Consider the following 21,741-nt stretch of genomic DNA (forward strand, 5'->3'; position numbering starts at 1 on the left):
TTTAATGTACCTGGAAACGTATGTTTACAGGAGTGGTACCAGGTTATGGGTTTAAAATAGTGAATAAACACACTGGACCACAGAACTAACCAAAACTCCTTTGTCGAGCATATACGATTCTTCTCAATATGACCTTAATAGAAACTTTAAGTCTCATATTTCAGTACTCCTCCCTTCACAAACACATAAGAGTAATAAAACTTCAGAGTATTTTCTGGTTCCTTTCTTTTTTTTTTTACAGGTACACTGAGGTATAACTGATACATGAAAAATACCTGCACATATCTGATATACACAATTTGATGAGTTTGGACATATACATACACCTGTGATACCATCACCACAATCAAGGTAATAAACATATCCATCACCTCCAAAAGATTTCTTCTGCTCCTTTAGTTTGGGGTTTGTGTGTGTGTGTGTGTGTGTGTGTGTGTTAAGAACACTCCATATGAGATCCACCCTCTTACCAAGTTTTTAAGTGCACAACACCATATTGTTAACTGTAAGCAGTATGTTGTACAGCAGATCTCTACAACTTATTCATCTTATATAACTGTAATTTTACAGCCTTTTTAGAACTCCCTATTTTCCCCTTCTTCCATCCTCTGGCAACCACTATAATATTTTCTGTATCTGACTATTTTAGATACCTCATGTAAGTGAAATCATATAATATTCATCCTTCTGTGACTGACTTATCTCAATTAGCACAATATCTTCCAGATTCTTCCACGACACCACAAATGGTAAAATTTCCTTCTTTTTTAAGGCTGAATAATATTAAGCTATATGTATATCCCATAGTTTCTTTATCTATTCATCTGTTGATGGACATTAGGGCTATTTCCATACCTTGGCTATTGTGGATAATGCTAAATATTCACAAAACTAATAAATGTGGGAATACAGATAGCTCAGGTTTCAAACTATATTACAAAGCTACAGTAATCAAAACAGTATGGTATTGGGATAAAAACAGACATAAATCAATGGAACAAAATAGAGAGTCCAGAAATAAACCCATGCATATATGGTCAATTAATTTACACCACACAAAAAAATTAACTAAAAATGGATTTAAGACTGGAATGTAAGATCTGAAACCATAAAACTCCCAGAAGAAAACATAGGCAGTAAGCTCCTTGACATCAGTCTTGGTGATGAGTTTTTGGGTTTGACATGAAAAGCAAATGCACCAAAAGCAAAAATAAACAAGTGAGACTACAGCAAACCAAAAAGCTTCTGCACAGCAAAGTGAATCATCAACAAAATGAAAAGGCAACCTACAAAATGGAAGGAAATATTTGCAAATCGCATATCTGATAAGAAGTTAATATCCAAAATATATAAAGAACTCATATATCTCAACAGTGAAAAAACAAACAATTCAATTAAAAAATGGGCAGAGGACCTGAATAGATATTTTTCCAAAGAAGACATACAGATGACCAACAGGTACATGAAAAGGTGCTCAACATCACTAATCATCAGGGAAATGCATATCAAAACCACAATGAGATATCACTTCACAGTTGTTATAATGGTTACCATTGAAAAGACAAGAAGTAACAAGTGTTGGTGAGGGTGTAAAAAAAAGGGAACACTTGTGTACTGTTGGTGGCAATACAAATTGGTGCAGCCAATATGGAAAACAGTACAGAGGTTCCCCCAAAAATTAAAAACAGAAATACCATATGATCCAGCAATCCCACTTTTGGGTATATATTTGAAGGGAATGAATACAAGATCTCGAATGGACACCTGCATTCCCACATTCACTGTGGCATTATCCACAATAGCCAAGGTATGGAAACAACCTACATGTCTGTCAACAGAATGGGTAAAGAAGATGTGAGATATATATATGTTTGTGTGAGAGAGAGACATATGTGATACACACACACACACACGCGCGCGCGCGCGTGCGCACACATATACAGGAATATTGTTTAGCCATGAGAAAGAAGGATATCCTGCCATTTGTGAGAGCATGAACCTGGAGAGCATTATACTAAGTGGAGTCAGACAGGCAAATATGATATATCACATCACTTATATATGGAATCTAAAATGTTCAAACTCCTACAGAGGGTACAGCGGTGCCTGCCAGCGGCTGAGGGGGTGGGGGAAATGGGGAGATGTTGGTGAAAGGTATAAGATGAAATAAGTTCTGGAAATCTAATACACAACATGGTGATTATAGTTAGTAACACTGTATTATATATTTGAAAGTTGCTAAGAGAGTAAAACTTAAATGAACTCACCATAAAAAAGAACAGTAATTATGTGACATGACAGAGATGTTCGCTAATGCTATGGCGGTAATCATTTTGCAGTATATAAGTGTATCAAATCAACAGGTTGTACACCTTAAACTTACACAATGTTATTACACCAATTATATCTCAATAAAGCTGATAACAAAAAGTTTATCCCTAAGTATGTTTTTGATGCTATTATAAGTGGGATTTTCTTGATATCCTTTACTGATAGTTGTTAGTATACAGAAGTGCAACTGATTTTTGTGTGTTGATTTTGTATCCTGCAATTTCACTGAATTCATGTATTAGTTATAACAGTTTTTTAATGGAGTCTTTAGGGTTTTCTATGTATAAGATCATATCATCTGCAAACAAGACAATTTTACTTCTTTTCCCATTTGGATCCCTTTTACTGCCTAATTTCTCTGGCTAGGTCTCCCAGCACTATGCTGAATAGAAGTGTGGAGGGTGGATATCCTTGTCTTGTTCCTGATCTTAGAGAAAAAGCTTTGTTCTTCACCACTGAATATGATAGCCGTTTGTTTGTTATACATGGCTTTTATGATGTTGAGGTACATTCCTTTTATACCTAGTTTGTTGTTTTTACCATAAAAAGGGTTTGTTATACGTGGCTTTTATGATGTTGAGGTACATTCCTTTTATACCTAATTTGTTGTTTTTACCATAAAAAGATGTTGAATTTTCCCAAATGCTTTTTCTGCATCTATTGAGATGATCACGTGATTTTTATCCTTCATCCTGATAATGTAGTGTATCATACTGATTGATTTTAGTATGTTGAACCATCTCTGCACCCCAGGGATAAATCCCACTTGATCATGATATATGATCCTCTTAATGGGCTACTGCATTTGATTTGCTAGTATTTCATTGAGAATTTTTGCATCTATTTTTATTGGACTGTAGTTTTCTTGTCTTGTAGTGTCTTTTGGTCGTTGGTATCAGAGTAATGCTGGCCTCATAAAATGAATTTGGAAGTGTTCCCTCCTCTTTAATTTTTTGGAAGAGTTTGAGAAGGATTGGTGTTAATTCTCTTTAAATGTTTGGTAGAATTCATCCATGAAGTCATCTGTTCCTAGACATTTCTTTGGGAGGTTTGTGATTACTGATTCAGTCTCCTTATTCATTATTGGTCTGTTCAGATTTTCTATTTCTTCATGACTCAGTCTTGGTAGGTCATATGTTCTAGGAATTTCTTATAGGTTACCCAATTTCTTGGCATATAAACTGTTTATAGTAGTCTCTTACGATCATTTTACTTCTGTGGCATCAGTAGTAACGTCTCTTCAATTTCTAATTTTATTTATTTGAGTCTCCTCTCTTTGTTAGTCTAGCTAAAAGTTGGTCAATTTCGTTTATCTTTTCAAAACACCAACCCTTAGTTTCCTTGCTTTTTTTTTGTTGTTGTTGTTTTTATTGAAGTATAGTTGATTTAAAATGTTGTGTTAGTTTCTGGTGTATCACTGATTCTTTTCTATTGTTTTTCTAGTCTCTATTTCATAATTTTTAATCTTTGTAATTTCTTTTCTTCTGCTAACTTGTAAGTGGAAATTAAACAAAACACTCCTGAACAACCAGTAGGCCAAAGAAGGAATCAAAAGGGAAATCAGAAATTATCTGGAGAGAAATTAAAATGAAACTACATCATACCAAAACTTATGGGATGCAGAAAAAGAAGTACTAAGAGGGAAGTTTATAGCAATAAATCCTACATTAAAAAGGAAAGATCGCAAACAACCTAACTTTACACCTCAAGAAACTAGACAAAGAACAAACTGAGGGATTTTCTTGGTTTCTGAGTATGTGTTCATTGATCATCTTTCATGTTTTTGGTTTTGCATTTTCTGTTCCCATTTTCTAGATCAGCACTGCCCAAAATATAATGTGAGCCACAAATACAAGCTATATATGTAATTTAAATTTTTCTAGTAGTCACATTTTCAGAAAGAAACAGATGAATTTTATTATTTTTAACCAAATGTATCTAAAAGAGTATCACTGACATATAATCAATATTTTTAACTATTAATGAAATATTTTATAAATTTTTTGTACTAAGTGCTTGAACCCAGTATGTATTTCACACATAACACAACTCACTTTGGACTAGCTGTGTTTCAAATGCACAATAGTCACATGTGCCTAGGGGCTACTGTACTGTGCAGTTCTAGGTGTTCTGCCACGAATGGCCAACCACACCTAACCTCTTACACTCTGTAGTCACTACTCGTCATCTTACACAGAGCTATAATTCATTTATTTATTTATTCAACAGACATTGTTTCATCTTCACGCGCAATTCATGAGATTTCTCTAAACTGGCTTTTTGGTCCTGAGTTCCAACTGTGGCCTCTGCTCCCTTCACCACCACGTCACCATTCCAACAGTACACCTCATCCAGTAGAGTCAGGGAAGGGGGAAGGAAAGGCCTATTCTAAAGTCATCTCAGGGTGTGAAAAATCTCAGTCTAAAACAACCCTTGAAAATCTCTTAAATAGGCCCTCCACAGGAAAAACATGACCTTGTGTGTACACAGCCCTGTAAAGATAAGTAAGAGCTGAGGCAAACCATAAGAATAACATGTTCACATATTCCATCTCACACTTACTTCTCTGCAAAAGCTCATTTAGTACCACGGTACGTGGACCTGCTATTGCTGTTGGAATGCCCAAGACAACATAATGGAATTCATATAGCTCCAATGTATGTTATAAGTCTATTTATTATTACTCCTGCCTCCTCCATTTATCATGCCAAACCCTCCACATCAAATGTACTATTCTTTTTATTACAAAGTTTTTATTATTCTATCATTTAAGGACTTAAATACCCTCTACATCAGGGTGGAAGGCAGCACGTACAGTAAAAACAGCATGAGTTTCAAATTCTAGTTTTGTTACCATCTATGACACTTTCAGCAACCTTCTGAATGAGAATATTATTATATTCAGTCCTCACAGTTTACGAAGATTCAATAAGGAATTAAACTTAAGTGCACGGAACAGTACTAATTCCATTCCCTTTACCACCTCCTCCATTAAGTCCTTGAAAAACCTTTCTTTGATTCAGAGATCATTTTTTTAACTAACAAGGAAAATCAGTATTTTTAGGTCACATCTGAAACAGTCCTCAATTAAAAATAAATATGCCAGGAAAAAGTGTTGAATCAAAATTAACCACACGCATTCTCATTACCTGCACAAATCTGGGTGGAAATTTTTGTCTAAGGTCTAGGAGTAAAGCATCCACACGCTGTCTCTGGAAAATAGAGCTCGGTTCTTCTTTCCTTTTGACTTTAGGTTTGACTTTATCTATTAAAATATAAGGTCCAAATCAAAACATTGTCTAAACTACTTTGGTGCCTTATTATTTCACAAATCTTTGTCTGCCATGAATATATTCAAATTTTATTATTTTTAATGGCTGTTATTCCAAAGATAATCCCCCCAAATACGTTAAACATAGCATATACAGAGAAGCATTCAAACTCTCCCTCTGAAATGAGGTTAAAATTCTAACATTTAAAAAGCTGATATATCTTTCAAAGACATTTCGGTTTTAGCATGTAAACATGGATAAACATCGTTCTTATGTTTCCATAATTACTTAATTATGGAAAACTTTAAGGCTAAATTTTCCATAATTACCTAAGTCACATTCAGATTATTGGTTTGAAATTATCTTGTGTATATTTTAAGTGTATTAAACAGACTTTTCCCGCAAAACCTAATAGGTACAAATGGAAAATGCAACTTTCATAAACTCAAGTAACCATACTCAATTATGAAGACTATAATCCACTGAAAAAAACAGGACAAACCAAACAACAGAAGATCATAAAGACAAGAGAGAAAAGAACTTGCAAGAAAAATTATGAAGCTAATCACGTGTGGGATTTTCCCTGGGAGGGGAGTGTGCTGGTGGACTGTCTATAAAGATAGGGTTCCAGTTAAGTTTTACTCCAAACATTTCATTAGGGTAGGGGCAAAGAGCTCTTGGGAGAAGTTTATTCAACTGATGCAAACTTTCCTAAGTCAAATGTTGTCGCCGGGACCTACTATTACGAATAAATATAACTGTATCTCAAAGACCATTCATTCCACGGGTCTGAATTTTATTTAAAGGCTACCTTTTCCATAGTAATTCATTCTAAGTTTCTATTTCTCTAGAAAGAAATGCAGAATATAGGTATACTGCTATAGATACATTTCTAGAAGTACTTTTATTAGTAAAATATGGTACAGAACAAGTAGCAGATTAGCAGCTATGGCAACTAGAGGACCTGGCATCACGACAGGCGGTAACATAGAAAGATCAGAAAACAGACTGTTCATCTGGAGATAGGGCTTTAAGAGCATATCCCCTATTTCAAAAACTTGGAAGACTTGGGTTCCAGATTTCAAGATGACTCAACAGTTTGGTAAGCAGGAAATATCATCATTACTCATTCCTCATCACTGATTTCCCCTACATGTCCTAAATATTTTAAAACCTTGTATCAACTTATCAAAGATTATCATGTACCAAAGAGATTAAAATTTGTACCTGTTCCTATGGGAATGCTATTATTACCACATCTAGTTACATGAATCATAGCTCTGACAATGTCATCATCCTATGAAACCTTCCCACAGAGAAGTAAAACACAGCTAGAAATCATCAATAGCCATCTTCCGAAAGAAAGCAGCTTCATTCTCTGAGTAACAAAAAGTGTTTTAGGAGGGTCCCGGTGTCCCACCTACCTTGCTCTTCGTGATCTTTGAAGTGCCACCAATACCCTTTGGAAGGATGATATCGACAGTATGACATAGCTTCATCAAAAGCTGACTGAATGCCATGTACCACAGTAAGCTTAGAAAAAGAAAACAAATTCTGAATTTCTCATCAATCATCCAAAATTTACAAAGTGAACACAAAATATTACATATGCAAAGACAGTAAATCTTCTGCTTTTCAGAACCTGAATCACTATGTATCTAGGGGTGGTATATACTTTGAACATGGAGTTGGCCCACAGGAACCAATGCTTAAGATATTCTAATAGTCAACACTTTATACCAACGTACACAAGGGAGAGGAGTTCCTGTTTAATTCTCGGTAGCAAGGTAGTTCGGTTAGAAGTTTTCTTTAATGTTTGAAGTATGTAAAGACACTCACCACTCTAGAGTTTATAACTGATCCCAAGTCTGGTGCCTGATAGATCACTCCGGCAATAATATAGTAATCAGCCAGTGGGATAACTAAAGCAGCGAGGAAAAAAAATTTTTATCAATATAGCTATGCACACAAACTGCTAAATATATTTCCATAAAAAGAACAACTAAAGTTTAACATTTTCCCACACTAAAGCTTAAGGTAGGGTTTGGCAATTCCTGTTTTTGTAAATAAAGTTACATAGGAAAATAACCACACTCATTCATTTGCGTTATTATCTAAGGCTGCTATGGCACTAGTTGAATAGTTGTCTCAGAGACCATGAGGCTCCAAAGCCTAAAATATTTAGTCTCTGGACCTTCACAGAAAAAGTTTGCTAAAAAAAACGTTTGCCCTAGGAGCAGTGCTTCTTAAACTTTAACGTGCTTTTGAATCACCTGAGTATCTTGTTAAAATCAGATTCTTACTCAGTAGGGACGATGCATTTCTAACAAGTTCCTAAGTGATCCGATGCTGCTGTCAGTCAACCACACTTTGGGGAATAAGACCTTAGAGCAAGAGAGATTTAGGGCCCAGGATGAAGATACCAGACACACTGAACTTGCCTCTGTGCCCCAGTCCGAGGTCCTACGGAATAAAACAGCGGCTAGTGAGGCTGGTGCCATCTTCTGTCGCTTCTGTACCTGGAACCCTTCCATCATGGAACTCTTGTCCCCAGCCTTGTCTTTGTTCTAAGTTTCTCTGGGCAGGGACTCTAGATCTTTGACTTTTTTTTTTTTAATTAATTTATCTTTATTTATTTATTTTTGGCTGTGTTTGGTCTTTGTTGCAGTGTGCGGGCTTCTCATTGTGGTGGCTTCTCTTGTTGCGGAGCATGGGCTCTAGGTGCTCGGGCTTCGGTAGTCGTGCCTCACGGGCTCTAGGGCGCAGGCTCTGTAGTTGTGGCACACAGGCTTAGTTGCTCTGCGGCATGTGGGATCTTCCCGGACCAGGGCTCGAACCCATGTCCCCTGCACTGGCAGGCGGATTCTTAACCACTGCGCCACCAGGGAAGTCCTAGATCTTTGACTTTGAAAGTAAATTTGGATTCTTGACTCTGGAACCACAACTTCAGTAGCAAGTCATTCTCTGGAATCAATACTAGGGTGAAGGTTATTCTCAAAGGTCTTGATGAGAGTATCTAATTTAAGAGATGTAGCTGGTCATCTCTGGAATAGGTGACTAGCTCTTTGATTGAAAATCAAGTCTGAATTCTATACTTTTCAGTATGATTTCTAAAGCAAGTTTTTGTCTGGTAATTTTGATTGAATGTATCAATGAGGATTTTCCATTGATCTTTTATGAATTTGGTGCAACTGCATCTGCCAAGAATTAAACCTGATTTCCTTCTGAGAGACTAGAATTTGACAGGCAGAGGACGTCTACATGATCAGCCCTCAATAAAAATTCTCGACTCAGAGTCTCAAACGGTCTTCCCTGAGCTCTGAGCAGACATAGTACACACTGCATTTCACTACTAGAGGGAAGGTGCACTTGGTGTGGCCCCTCACAGAAGGGAAGGCATAGGAAGCCTACACATGGATTCCTACAAATCCCTAAAACAGAACCCAATCCACAAAAATAAGAACATATGTAGCTCCGGAGTAAATAAATCATGGTATTTTAAGAAGAAAATAATGCCTAAAGTTTACATATTTTACCTTGAGTAGGGGACTGCCGCTGTTGCTTTCGAATGATGAAAAGAATGGGCTCTTGGGCATGTAAAAGGATGTATTCCACTCCAACCATCTGACTGAAAACAGGACACAGACACTCAGATATCTATGAATGCCCTACAAACAATTCTCTAGAACATTCAAATTATCACATAAAAGTATAGCAACATTGTAAACAGGATAAAACTGCCTATGTTTGATATGAAAAATTGGCTGTTCAATAAAACTGGCTATTTTTCCCAGGTAGGTGGGGCTCAAATAAAGTAAGATTTCGTTTTTAAACAACAACAAAATTTCTCTACAAAAATTCATGATGAACTTAAATCGGAGTATTTTCAGTCATGAGAGTACAATGAACCTACATTTCAAAAAAGGCAACCAAAATACCAGGATGCTTCCTGACCAAGGAGATCTATAAATATATATAAAATATTAAAATATACATGAACACTATACCTGTCTTAATATAGATCACTACTATATATTGTACCCAACCAGAAAACATCAAAAACCTTATCCTCACCCCCAACATATTTTTTCCTGACATACTATGTTTAAAAGCAACACCAAGGTATCTCAGTAAATGTAAATATTTACCTCAAAACAAAAGCTATTTAAAATACCAGAAATTTAATTTCTTAGAACCCCTGCTCTCCATGTTTAGCTGACAGATGAAAAACTTCATTACACAGTTGTTTCAGAAACTTTTATAATAGTAATGAATTATTTAGCATCCCAAGTCTGAAGAATCTTGCTAAATTTGGCTAAAATTTTATTTGTCAAACAAAGAAAAATCTACTATAAACTCGACTATGGTTTAAGACATCAAATTACATGTAGAGGAGACAACATATATAGTTACCTGGTTAAGGTAACAGTTGCATTGCGGAAATCAATGAGATTTACATCTAAACCTCATAGTTGCATTTTAACTAGACAGTAATATGTGCAGTTATAAAGAAAAGACTTCCCAGGTTACAAGTGACTACTAATAATTCCTTTGCATGTCAAATCTGCACAAACCCAAACAAAACTCCGGTTCTTCCAACACTTCTACTCTGTACTTCATGATTCACAGCTTGAAAGAACTATTCATTACAAAATCTGCAGTTGGCAAAAATGCTACCTTCTTATAATAACTTACTTTAAGTGTTCTAATGTTAGCCTCTGCATTTTGACCACTTCATTATTACATGTCCTGTCATAAAAAGGATTACTTCTTTCTGAAAAGTAATCCAGGACACTTCCACTGTTCAAAATAGGGATCCAGGAACTGTCAACCCAAGAGATTCCCAGCAGATTATCTATAGAAAAGAAACAAAATGATAAAGGATGAGAAAAGAGAAAAAAATCCAATCCAACAAACATTTATTATGCATATAATGTAGGAGGCACTATGAATATAAGGATGACGTGGATCCTAACCTACATACCCTCACAGTCCCGCAGAAGAGCTAAGTATGCAAGAAAGCAATGACAACACAAGATCCATAATAAAGGTATGAATAAATGTGTTATGAGAGCACAGTGGAGCAAGCAGAATACCTTACCTGAGGGAACAGGAATGGTTTTTCATGGGATGAGGAGGAGGTGGGTTTTAGCACTATATGTTAAAGAATAAATAGAGGCTCACCATGGAGAAAAGAGAGGCAAAGTAATTCCAAGCAGAGGTAATGCATATACAAAGGTAGGGAAATATAAAAGAATATTATATGTTTAATTGGGAGATTCTGATTGACATATATACACTAATATGTATAAAATAGATAACTAATGAGCCTGCTGTATAAAAAATAAATAAAATTCAAAGATTCAATAAATAAATAAAAGTACATTATATGTTTAAAGAATAACTCAATTAGGTGAAGAAGTTATAGGATTTGAAATCTAGAGAGGTCTTTCAAAATATCGGAAATCCTGAGTTTTTATAATGTTGGCAACTAATTCAAAAATTTTCAAACAATATGTATGCCAAAGAAAACACATCCATCGCCACTAATGGGAGATCTTCCAATTAAAGAGACAGAAATAAGTTAGGAATCTATTATTATAGATGAGATAATAATTATGTAAAAGGGGCAAATGAAAAGTAGAATGCCCTTAATTACAGCCATTTTAAAGAATTAAACTTTAAATTTTTCAAAATGGAAAAAGAAAACAAAGACATGATAAGTAGGGCTAGATAGCTTTAATTAATGAGCTTTTATTGGGTACTGGCTGCAATGTTTCATACCACTGACAGTACTAAATCCCACTAGCTGTAAGTCATGAAACATCAAATTGCCTATATAATTACTGGTTGAAGAAGGAAGAATGGAAAAGTTCAACCTCCCCATGCCTTAGTTTTCTCATCTATAAAATAGGGATTATAATAGTATCTACATGCTAGATTATATATGTAAAATGCTTAGTACATTGTAATAACCCAATAAATGTTCATTATGATGATGGTGGTAGTGCTGGTAGTCAATTTCTTTTAAGATTAATATGAACAAACTTATTTCTGGCTTAACCAAAGGCTGTCCTAGTTTGTGCCTCTTTTTTTTTTCTAGTTTATGCACTTCTAAAAAATATAGAAACGTCTTTCATTCTAAAAAGGTATAGGTTTACTAGATATTCAAATGGTCAAGCTAGATTAAACTCATTTTAAATGTCACTAATCTCTGCAAAGCCTTTCTCTACTTTGCAAGGCAGAAATAATGGTTTCTTTCTCTATGTCCTCATAGCGGTTTTTATATAGTTTTATAATTGATTATTAATAACCCACAAGTACAAATGTTTTCCCATTAAATGCTGAGTTTTTTAAGGAACTGGGGCTGTGGGTTACTCATCAGAACTAGCACAGGACCTGTTTGGTAAGAATTAGAAAATGTTTATTAATTCATGATTAAGGGCTAAGGACATAAATTTACACACACTCCAGTATCCAAGTATGTTCAGTTACAAACTAGTTAACTGGGGTTAAGAGGGTGGTGTGTGGCTGTGAAATAGGATATATTAGTTCTCCTACATAGAAGCTACCTGTGACCACAACCCAATAGACTACACTACCAAAACAAGCAGACTCCAACTATTTCTTACCATCTCCACTGTTACCACCCTAGTCTGAGCCACCCCCAAATCCCCATGCATTACAAAAATGCCTTCCTAACCGGTCTCCCTAATTCTACCTTTGCCCTCCTACAGTGTTCTCAGCAGTCAAGGTGATCCTAAAAAAAAGTAAGTCAGGTTACGTTCATCCCTTCTGGTCAAAACCCTCCAGTGGTTCTCTATTTTACTCAGAGGACAAGCCAAAGGCCTTACCACGGCCTACAATTCCTGTATGAACAAGCCACCACACCAATTCTCTCTCTGACCTCATCTACTTCCCGCCTCCTCGCTCACTGTGCTTCAGCCATACTGGCCCCCTTGCTGTTCTTCTGACATGTTCCCACCTTAGAGCCTTTGCAATGGACCTAACAAATCTAAATAAAAAGTAAAAAGTTATGAAAGCTAAACAGCCTCGTGGACTAAATGTTCCTCTTTTGTATTCAGTAGCAAGGGAGAGCATACTGACATGGCTCTAATACAGCTCTCTAACAGTCAGCAAGTAATGAAATTAGGTACTTGATATTCTCACTTATAACGAAAGACAAACATATAGTAAACATTATCCAGAACTGCTGAAGATCACTGGACATTTTGACAATATATAAATGACAATATATTTGGAATATGTGTGCTAGACTCCAATTTGGTTAATATAGAAAAAGGAACCTCAAACGTCAGTAATAAGGTAGGCCCCAGGCCAAGTGCCAAGAATGAACCAAACACTGTCGGCTCATGACCCCACCCCCTTCTCTGTCGTTCCTTCACCTGGACAGAACAGCCCCAATACTGCTGTAGAGATACGTATGTAGGACAACACCACAGGGCTCAAAGCCCAGAGCTTCTTCCAACCCCTTCGTTTTGACTCTTCTAAGAGACTCCTGAAAAACTGCGAAAATCTAGGCAATTTTTCGACAGATTGGCGCTTTGGGTCGTTCACAGAAAACATTCCAAAGAGCTTGGGAGACAACACAAAGGAAACGGAATCTTGCTCCCAAGAGCTATAAATCCCTAAACCAGCTCCCAAACAATCAGGAAACAAAGGGGACAGCCCGGGTTACCTCGGATATCCACCGCCGCCATAGTCCCAAAAGCGTCCTCAGGTTCTTCTTCCGGCGCAGAGTAAACGTAACAAGTCTGAGACGAAAGAGCTCTGCTGCAGAGCAGAGGAATGTTAAGGAGGAACCAAAAGAGGGGAGGAGACTGCAAGGCCAGGAAGACAGGGCAGGGAAAGGGAAGAAGTGGAAAGAATAGGAGGTGGAGCGGGACGGGGCTGAGGGGCGGGGCTGAGAGAGGGTGGGGCGGGCTGGGAGGTGCAGCGGGGCGGGGAAGAGGGGAGGGGCGGAGAGAAGGGGTGGGGCGGGGCTAGGAGGTGGAGTGGGGCAAGGAGGAGGGGGGAGGGATGGAGCCGGGAAGTAGAGTAGGGTTGGGGGGAGAGGGGTGGGACGAGGCAGAGAAGGGCGGGGCGGGGCTGGGAGGTGGAGCGCGGTGGGTAGGGAAGGGGTAAGAAGGGGAGGGAGAGGCTAGGAGCTGCTAGCAGGAAGGAGAGAGCAGCGCCAAAGGAAGGAGAGGTAGAGGCAGGGCATACTACCGGGGTAAAAATTTGGAGACTTTGAGGAAAAACAGAGTGAGCAGAGCCCTGCCCAACGTCCACCACTGAGGGATTCGAAAATTCGACCTTGGGCTTCCCTGGTGGCGCAGTGGTTGAGAGTCCGCCTGCCGACGCAGGGCACGCGGGTTCGTGCCCCGGTCCGGGAAGATCCCACATGCCGCGGAACGGCTGGGCCCGTGAGCCGTGGCCGCTGAGCCTGGGCCTCCGGAGCCTGTGCTCCGCAACAGGAGAGGCCACAACAGTGAGAGGCGCGCGTACCGCAAAAAAAAAAAAAAAAAAAGAAAGAAAATTCGACCTTGATCTCCTGTGATCGTTTAAAAGAACAAATTCTGATTGTGCAGAGTTGGGGGTGGTAACATCTTTCATTTTAAAAGCTCTTTCAGGTGTATCCAATGAACTGTTCAGTTTAGGAGCTACTGGCCGTTGTTTTTCACCCTACCTCAAGTGTGGGGATGGGCAGGACTAAGCAGGAAAAATTTGACAGTCATTAGCTTTTATGTGACTAAGCCCATTAAAAGTCTAAAGCCATTGAAGAAAATATTACATGCCTCTGAGACAAAATTTTCACAAGACAGGAAATGCTTCTGAAGCAAAATATTAAAAAGATTAAAAGAAAGGGAATACCCCTGGGTCCCTAAGTAAAGACCTAATGTCTGCATTCCGGCTAATCTGGGCTAGATAGCAAGATGCCAGAGAGGGAATAATTCTGTGAAATGCAGAAGCCATAGGAAGCCTTAGAAAGATTTTCAGGCTCCATAAAAGCAAAATGATGAGGATATCTGCAAGCAAGACCCAGATGCCAAGAAGAGAACCTGCAAATCTGAAGAAGCCCTTTTCATGGTGATGAAGTGTTAGTGCCTGTATCTGTTCCAAAACTTAGGTACTATGAAGGTTCCCCCAGAATTTAACCACAAAACAGAGGTAAGGGGGTGGGGGACCATGAATTTATTGGAATTTTCTACCTCATAGACTGGGAATTCAAAAATTTTAACTCTAAGTGGCATACAAATATATTGCTTTGTTATACTCCACTTTTTGAACTGGGATTTTATACTTGAGATGGTATGTATACAGTATGTGTCCCAATAAAAGCATGCACATGCACAGAGCAGAGTTTTCAAAGGAGAAAGGCCTGGTAGGGTCCTGGTGGAGAAGGCATTCCAAAACAGGGGTTATCATGTCCAATAAACAAAAGTGTGAAACATCAAGCTTTTTGTTTTGTTTTGTTGGTTCTGTTTTCTTGTGTTTTTATTAGAAGAGGATTAGGAAGAGGTACAACAGAACACAGATCTGTAGGTAATAAAACATATGGTAAGCATGGTAGGCCAGACCTGGGAGCTCAGCCTTTATCTTGTAGACAGTGGGAGAAATGTAATTGGGCTTCCATTTTAGAAAGATTGTCCAAGGAGCATGAGTTGAGGCATTTATAAGACTAAAAACAGGGAGTCCGTTTAGGAGACTCTTGCAAACTAAATGATGTCTACACTCATACAAAGGCAGCAGTAGCTGAGGGAAGAAAAAGGATGACAGATATTTAGGAGATAAAATCAAAAGGGAATTAGTGACTAGTAGATGAGCTTGAGGAAGGAAAGGCAGGAAACAAAAAATTATTCCCAGGATACTGCTTTATAAGACTAAGTGTTGTTAATCAAATTAGGAATAACAAGTAACAAGTAAGTAGGTGAAAAGGGGAGTAATGTTTTTTTTTTTTTTTTTTGCGGTACGTGGGCCTCTCACTGTTGTGGCCTCTCCCGTTGCGGAGCACAGGCTCCAGACGCGCAGGCTCAGCGGCCATGGCTCATGGGCCCAGCCGCTCCGCAGCATGTGGGATCTTCCCGGGACCGGGGCACAAACCCGCGCCCCCTGCATAGGCAGGCGGACTCTCAACCACTGCGCCACCAGGGAAGCCCCATGATTTATCTTTGAACATGTCCATCTTATACATGAAGTGTCTGCAGGACATTCTGTATACTAGAGTTCCTTAGCCTTTGCATTATTGACGTTTGGGGCCAGATAATTCTTGGCTGTAAGTATGGGGAGCTGTCCTGTACATTGTAGAATGTTTAACAGCAATCCTGGCTTCTACCCACCAGATGCCAGTAGCAGCAACCCCGTCCCAGTTATGATGACCAAAAATGTCTCCAGACATTACCAAATATCCCTGGAGGGCAAAACTGCCCCCAGTTCATAACCACTGCTTACAAAGGTATCTACAGTAGTATGAAGTCAAAGCAGAAAAGTTTCAGGAAGAGAGGAGTACTCACAGTGTGAAGCAGATATGTGAGATAAGGGCTACGAAGCAGGCATTGGATTCGGTAAATAGGAAGCCCCTAACAAGAATAGTTTTTGTGGAATGATGAGGGTCAGAGGAGAGTATGTTCAGGAGTGAAGGGAAGTGGCATTGGGTATAGTCTGTATTTTCAAGGCTGAGAGGGAAGCCTAGAGTGCTACCTGGAAGCTGTATGGACATAATAATACTGAAATGTGAATATGTGGATAGGCTAAGGTAAAAGACCCAGAGAAGATCTTCAATTACTCTTCAGCAAATTCATTCATTCATTCAGTCAGCCACCAATCATTTAATACCTACTCTGTGTTTTGCTCAGCTCTAGTTGCAGAGGATAAAGCAGTAAACAAAGCCTCTGACTTCAAGGAGTCAACAAGTCTGATGGAAAAGACAGACGATAAACAAGTACATAAATAAAGAAGAGCATTACAGACTGTGATAACAAAAATGGGGGGAGATGAGACAGCGATTAACTGGAGGAAGCCACTTTGGATACGATGGTCAGGACAGACCTCTCTGAGGAGGTGATATATCTGAGCTGATACCTGGAGGATGAGAATGAATCAGCCACATGAAGAGCTGGGGCTCAAGCTTTTCAAGCAGAGAGAAGAGCATACAGACCCTGCAGTGGAAAGTGGCTTGGTCTGGGAACCAGGAAAAGGCCAGTTTAAACTGAATCACATAAGTGAAGGAGGAATAGTGGGAAGAGACGAGGAAAGAAGGTAGGAGTCAGATGATAGATGGCCTTGTAAATAAGTTTTTTGTTTTTTGTTTTTTTGCAGTACGCGGGCCTCTCACTGTTGTGGCCTCTCCTGTGCGGAGCACAGGCTCCGGATGCGCAGGCTCAGCGGCCATGGCTCACGAGCCCAGCCGCTCCGCGGCATGTGGGATCTTCCCGGACTGGGGCACGAACCCGTGTCCCCTGCATCGGCAGGCGGGCTCTCAACCACTGCGCCACCAGGGAAGCCCAATAAGTTATTTTTTTATTCAAAGGAAATGAGAAGCTATTAAAGACTTTAAGGGGTAGAATGCCACAAAGGTATTAGTTCTAACTGTAAATTTGCACTGGATGTCAAAAATAGTTGCTGTTTATTGAGCCACTTACTATGGATCAGGCACTGTGCCAAGCCCTTTGATGAATTACCTAGTTTTCCCCTAACAATTTTATGAGGCAGATGCTATTATTACTCCCATTTTGCAGATGAGGAGACTGAATGAGGCAGATGAATTAGCTGCTCACAAATTATTATCTATGTGAGTACATCGTTGATCTACGTTTTCCACTCCCCTTGTATCTAGATGTAGCTACCTAGGTAGTTCTCATCAATGGAATATGGATGGAAGTGATTAGTGTCATCCCCAGGCCAAGCTGCTTAAAAGCATGGGTGCCTTTTCCACTCTCTCTCTCTGCTTCCACTTGGTAGATATCACAGAGACCTTCAAGTCATGGATTGAACATGGGGAGAGCCAGGATCTCTGAATGGCTGACCATGGTGCTGAACCTCCCTGCTGACCTACATCGGACCTTGATAAAAACAAGAAATAAGGTTTTATTGTGTTAAACCACCCCCCAACACACACACACAATTTGCTTTGTACTCTCTCTTCTATAAAGTCAATAATGGTGATGTAATCTACTCCCTCTTCTGTAGGATATGCTAAAAATTTGTACCTGCCTCCCCTATATACAATATGGCCCTTTGAGGCTTTGTGGTTTGGGGACTTACATCATTTGACATGCAAGTGTTAGAGTGCAAATGAAAGAGAAAAACAAAAAGCTCTTCAGTAAGAGGGTAGGAATGATTTTCTGATTGGTTAAAAGAAATTCATAGCACATTAGAAACAATTACCTGCTCGCACCTTCCTCCATATGGCTACGATCCAGATTCCTCACATAGGTGCCTTTTAAATACTTGACACACTGCTCCTCTTTACCATGTTTTACCTTCTTTAACATTCTCTGCAATAGTCTAAATTTACACACATCATATCCTCCCACTTCTTTACCTGTGTGCCCTTCTTTATAGGGATACCTCTATAATTCCAGGGCCTGAATTAAGACTCTTTCCTAAAAAGAAGTTCTCTAGACTGTAAACTCCACAAGGACACGGTCAGGTATGTGTTTGCCTGATATAATTGATCTAGTCCCTGGCATGGTGTCTTCCATGTACTAGGTGCTCGACAAATATTTGTTGAATTAACAAATCATGTATAAATGAATGGATGATACAATGGCCCTCAGATCAATAACAAACTTCTGCATTTCAATAATAGATAAATGTAATGGGATTGTTAAGTGGAAATGGATTTATGGGAAGTTATAAGAAAACTTAAAATCTCTCTTGATCTTAGAACAATGTAGAACAAACAACAACAACTTCATTTATGCTAATGTTCTGGAAATCCACAGAATAAAAAGAAAAACACAAGATTGTATTTTGTGTGATATCCTACCAGAAAAATGTTCTAGAAAATATTAAAGTTGTGTGAGTTTTTTCTTTCTTATTTAATGAGCAAAAAGCCAGCTACTTCAAAATACAGAACAGGACAGAAAATCACCTCAGAATTACTTAGGAGGTATCTCTGAAAAGTTACCCTGGAACCTCTGGGAATGGACTTGATGGTCCATGGAGAGATATGTTACCAAATATTTCGTATTTTAAGGGTTGTGAGAAAATCTACACTACCCCTGCATGGCAAATACCCAAACCTGACCCTGGGCAGTACCTCTGAAGGCAGCTGTTCACCTTAGGAATTAGCTATAATTGTAGACCAAAAAACCCGATCACTAAGAGTTCAACCCTAGAATCCCAAACATAGAGTACAGATAAGCTTAGTCCAGAAGAAACAGAATCTTCTTCCCTCCAAGAACCTCTCCTTGGATTTTGTTCCCATTGCAGGACAGTGGTCAAGTATCCATGAGACTGGGCAGTACTAAACCTCCGATAAGACTCCATGCAGCATCACAAAGCAATAGCAAAGGCTGACTGGGACTTCCCTGGTGGTCCAGTGGTTAAGACTCCAAGCTCCCAATGCAGGGGGCCCAGGTTCGATCCCTGGTCAGGGAACTAGATCCCACATGCATGCCGCAACTAAGAGTTCGCATGCATAACTAAGGAGCCCGGGAGCCGCAACTAAGGAGCTTGCCTGCCACAACTAAGACCCGGCGCAACCAAATAAAAATAAATACCAAAAATGTTATTTTAAAAAAATTGCAAAAGCTGACTAAATTGATTAGACTTCACTATTACATTCAAAGATGGCTAATAAGTCTCATCCTGTTGGGCGGAGCAGGCTGCTGAGCTGTTTTGTTAATTCTGGAGTGAAGCAAAGAGAGTATCCCAAAGAAGATCGTTAGCTAACCACAGCAAGTAGGGCCCCAGAAAGTGATGCTGAAAGTCAAATTGCTATATCTCAAGTGACTATGCCAGCAAACCTTGGGAAAGGAGTGGCTGAGGCAATAGCTTGCAACTCTGCTGGTAGATTTTGCTTTACTCTTAGGGACCTACAAGTAAAGGATTTGGTAGTTTCCTCAATAAGATTACAGGAAAGAAAGAAGTAATTCCTAGGCCTTATTAGTGATAAAATTGTTCATAGTATTCTCATATTGTCTTCTTAATCTAGGCTATAGCTGTACATATGTCCCCATTTTTAATCATATCTTTTCTTCTTTTTTTTGATTAATGTCACTAATGATTTACCCAATTGGATTGTATTTTTTTTATAAATTTCTTTTTTTTTTTTTTTACTTATTTACTTTTGGCTGTATTGGGTCTTCGTTGCTGCGCTCAGGCTTTCTCTAGTTGTGGCAAGCAGGGCTACTCTTCGTTGTGGTGCACGGGCTTCTCACTGCTTCTCTTGTTGCAGAACACAGGCTCTATGCATGCAGGCTTCAGTAGTTGTGGCTCACGGGCTCTAGAACACAGGCTCAGTGTCATGGCACATGGGCTTAGTAGCTCTGTGACATGTGGGATCTTCCCAGACCAGGGCTCAAACCTGTGTCCCCTGCAGTGGCAGGCGGATTCTTAACCACTGCACCACCAGGGAAGCCCTGGATTGTATTTTTTAAAGAACAACATTTAGCTTTATTAACTCACTCTGTGGTATCTTTTCCTTCTCTCTCTCTCTCTTTTGGTATCTTTTTCTATTTCACTTATTTCTGCTTTTATTTTTTTTTCTTTCCTTCCTTCTACTTTCTTTGGCTTTATTCTGTTGTTCATTTCCTAATTTCTTGGGATGAACATTTAGTTCATTAATTTTCAGCCTCTACTTATTTCTTCAATAAGCATGTAAGGCTATAAATTTTCCTTGAAGAAACCTTTTCACTGTATACCTCAAGATTTGAAGTATAGTGTTTTATTATCATTTGTTCAGTGTTAAGTTTTAATTCAGTTTATTCTTTGACACATGAGTTACTTATATGTATTTTTTTAACTTCCAAATCTATGGCATTTTAAAATTTATCTTTTTGTTGCTAGCATCTAACTTAATTGTTTTCAGAGAACATGTTCTCTATAATAATGTTCTCTATAATAATATTCTTTGATATTTGTTTGGGTTTGCTTTATGCCTTATATGATCATGTATGCTTAAGAAGGAAATGCATCCTTTGAGTGTTGGTTACAGAATCTGGAAGCATTAGACACCCCCAACATCTCAAAACTATCTTTTTCTGGTCTCCATAGCATTACCTTCCTAACATTTCTGCTGCCTCTCAGACCATTCCTTTTCTACTTCTTACATTGGCTTCTCTTCCTCTATTTTACCCTCAAATTCTCTAATCCTTAGTTCCATGTCTCATTGTTTCTATCTTCCTGCTTTTCACTCTCCTCTCTAGATGATCCAGTTCACACTGTGGCTTCAATTTCCATCTATGTTATCACGGTTTACAAAGTAGCCTAATCTAGATCTCTCTCCTAAGTTCTAGGAACATATTTGCAACTGCCTTCTGGACAGCTCCAACTTGCTGTTTTGCGTCCCACACTGAAAGATTTTCACTCCTGCCTGTATTCTTTTTTTTTTTTTTTTTTTTTTGGCGGTACGCGGGCCTCTCACTGTTGTGGCCTCTCCCATTGCGGAGCACAGGCTCTGGACGCGCAGGCTCAGCGGCCATGGCTCACGGGCCCAGCCACTCTGTGGCATGTGGGATCCTCCCTGACCGGGGCACGAACCCGTGTCCCCTGCATCGGCAGGCGGACTCTCAACCACTGCGCCACCAGGGAAGCCCCTGCCTGTATTCTTGATCTTAGCTGAGAAACCTTGCCTCCTCTCTTCCTGACTTCACCAAATCTCGTCCATTCTCCTCAGGCACCTCCCTTGTATCAGGCTCCTCCTCTGCGTCACCATTGCTGTGCTTTTCATCTCAACCCTGGTTCTGTCTTGCTGAGCACTGTTGCTAGGGAAACTTTTCTTTGAAAAGTGTTTTCTTGTTCTAAAATCTCTACTGACTCCCTATTTTCTGCCCACAGAATGAAATGTAAGCGGGCCTCAGCTTGCTTTTCAGCTTTATCTCCAAACCACAAACCACCACTCACACTCTGAATCCCTCCTACAATACTGAGCTTATCGAAGATTCCAGAACTGCAGAGGGTGTTTATGTCT

At 39.1% G+C, this 21,741-nt stretch overlaps 1 protein-coding gene, 1 long non-coding RNA gene and 1 other non-coding gene across 3 annotated transcripts in view; 1 reads left to right on the plus strand and 2 right to left on the minus strand.

Annotated features, from left to right (window-relative positions):
* LOC101269907 (disintegrin and metalloproteinase domain-containing protein 20) overlaps positions 1-13,462 on the minus strand; it is a 64,957-nt gene extending 51,495 nt beyond the window's left edge. The window contains 6 exon segments of the mRNA XM_004262184.3: positions 5,481-5,596; positions 7,028-7,136; positions 7,443-7,525; positions 9,140-9,231; positions 10,299-10,458; positions 13,303-13,462. Coding sequence (XP_004262232.3) covers positions 5,481-5,596; positions 7,028-7,136; positions 7,443-7,525; positions 9,140-9,231; positions 10,299-10,458; positions 13,303-13,324 — 582 coding nt within the window. The 5' untranslated portion in view covers positions 13,325-13,462.
* LOC125963557 (uncharacterized) overlaps positions 1-21,741 on the minus strand; it is a 150,630-nt gene that overhangs the window by 62,547 nt on the left and 66,342 nt on the right. The gene's annotated exons all lie outside the window — the stretch shown is intronic.
* Positions 19,136-19,208, plus strand: TRNAW-CCA (transfer RNA tryptophan (anticodon CCA)). The gene has a single exon. It is a non-coding gene; the product is annotated as a tRNA-Trp (tRNA).

This window comes from Orcinus orca, chromosome 2, assembly GCF_937001465.1.
Source record: "Orcinus orca chromosome 2, mOrcOrc1.1, whole genome shotgun sequence".
NCBI lineage: Eukaryota > Metazoa > Chordata > Mammalia > Artiodactyla > Delphinidae > Orcinus > Orcinus orca.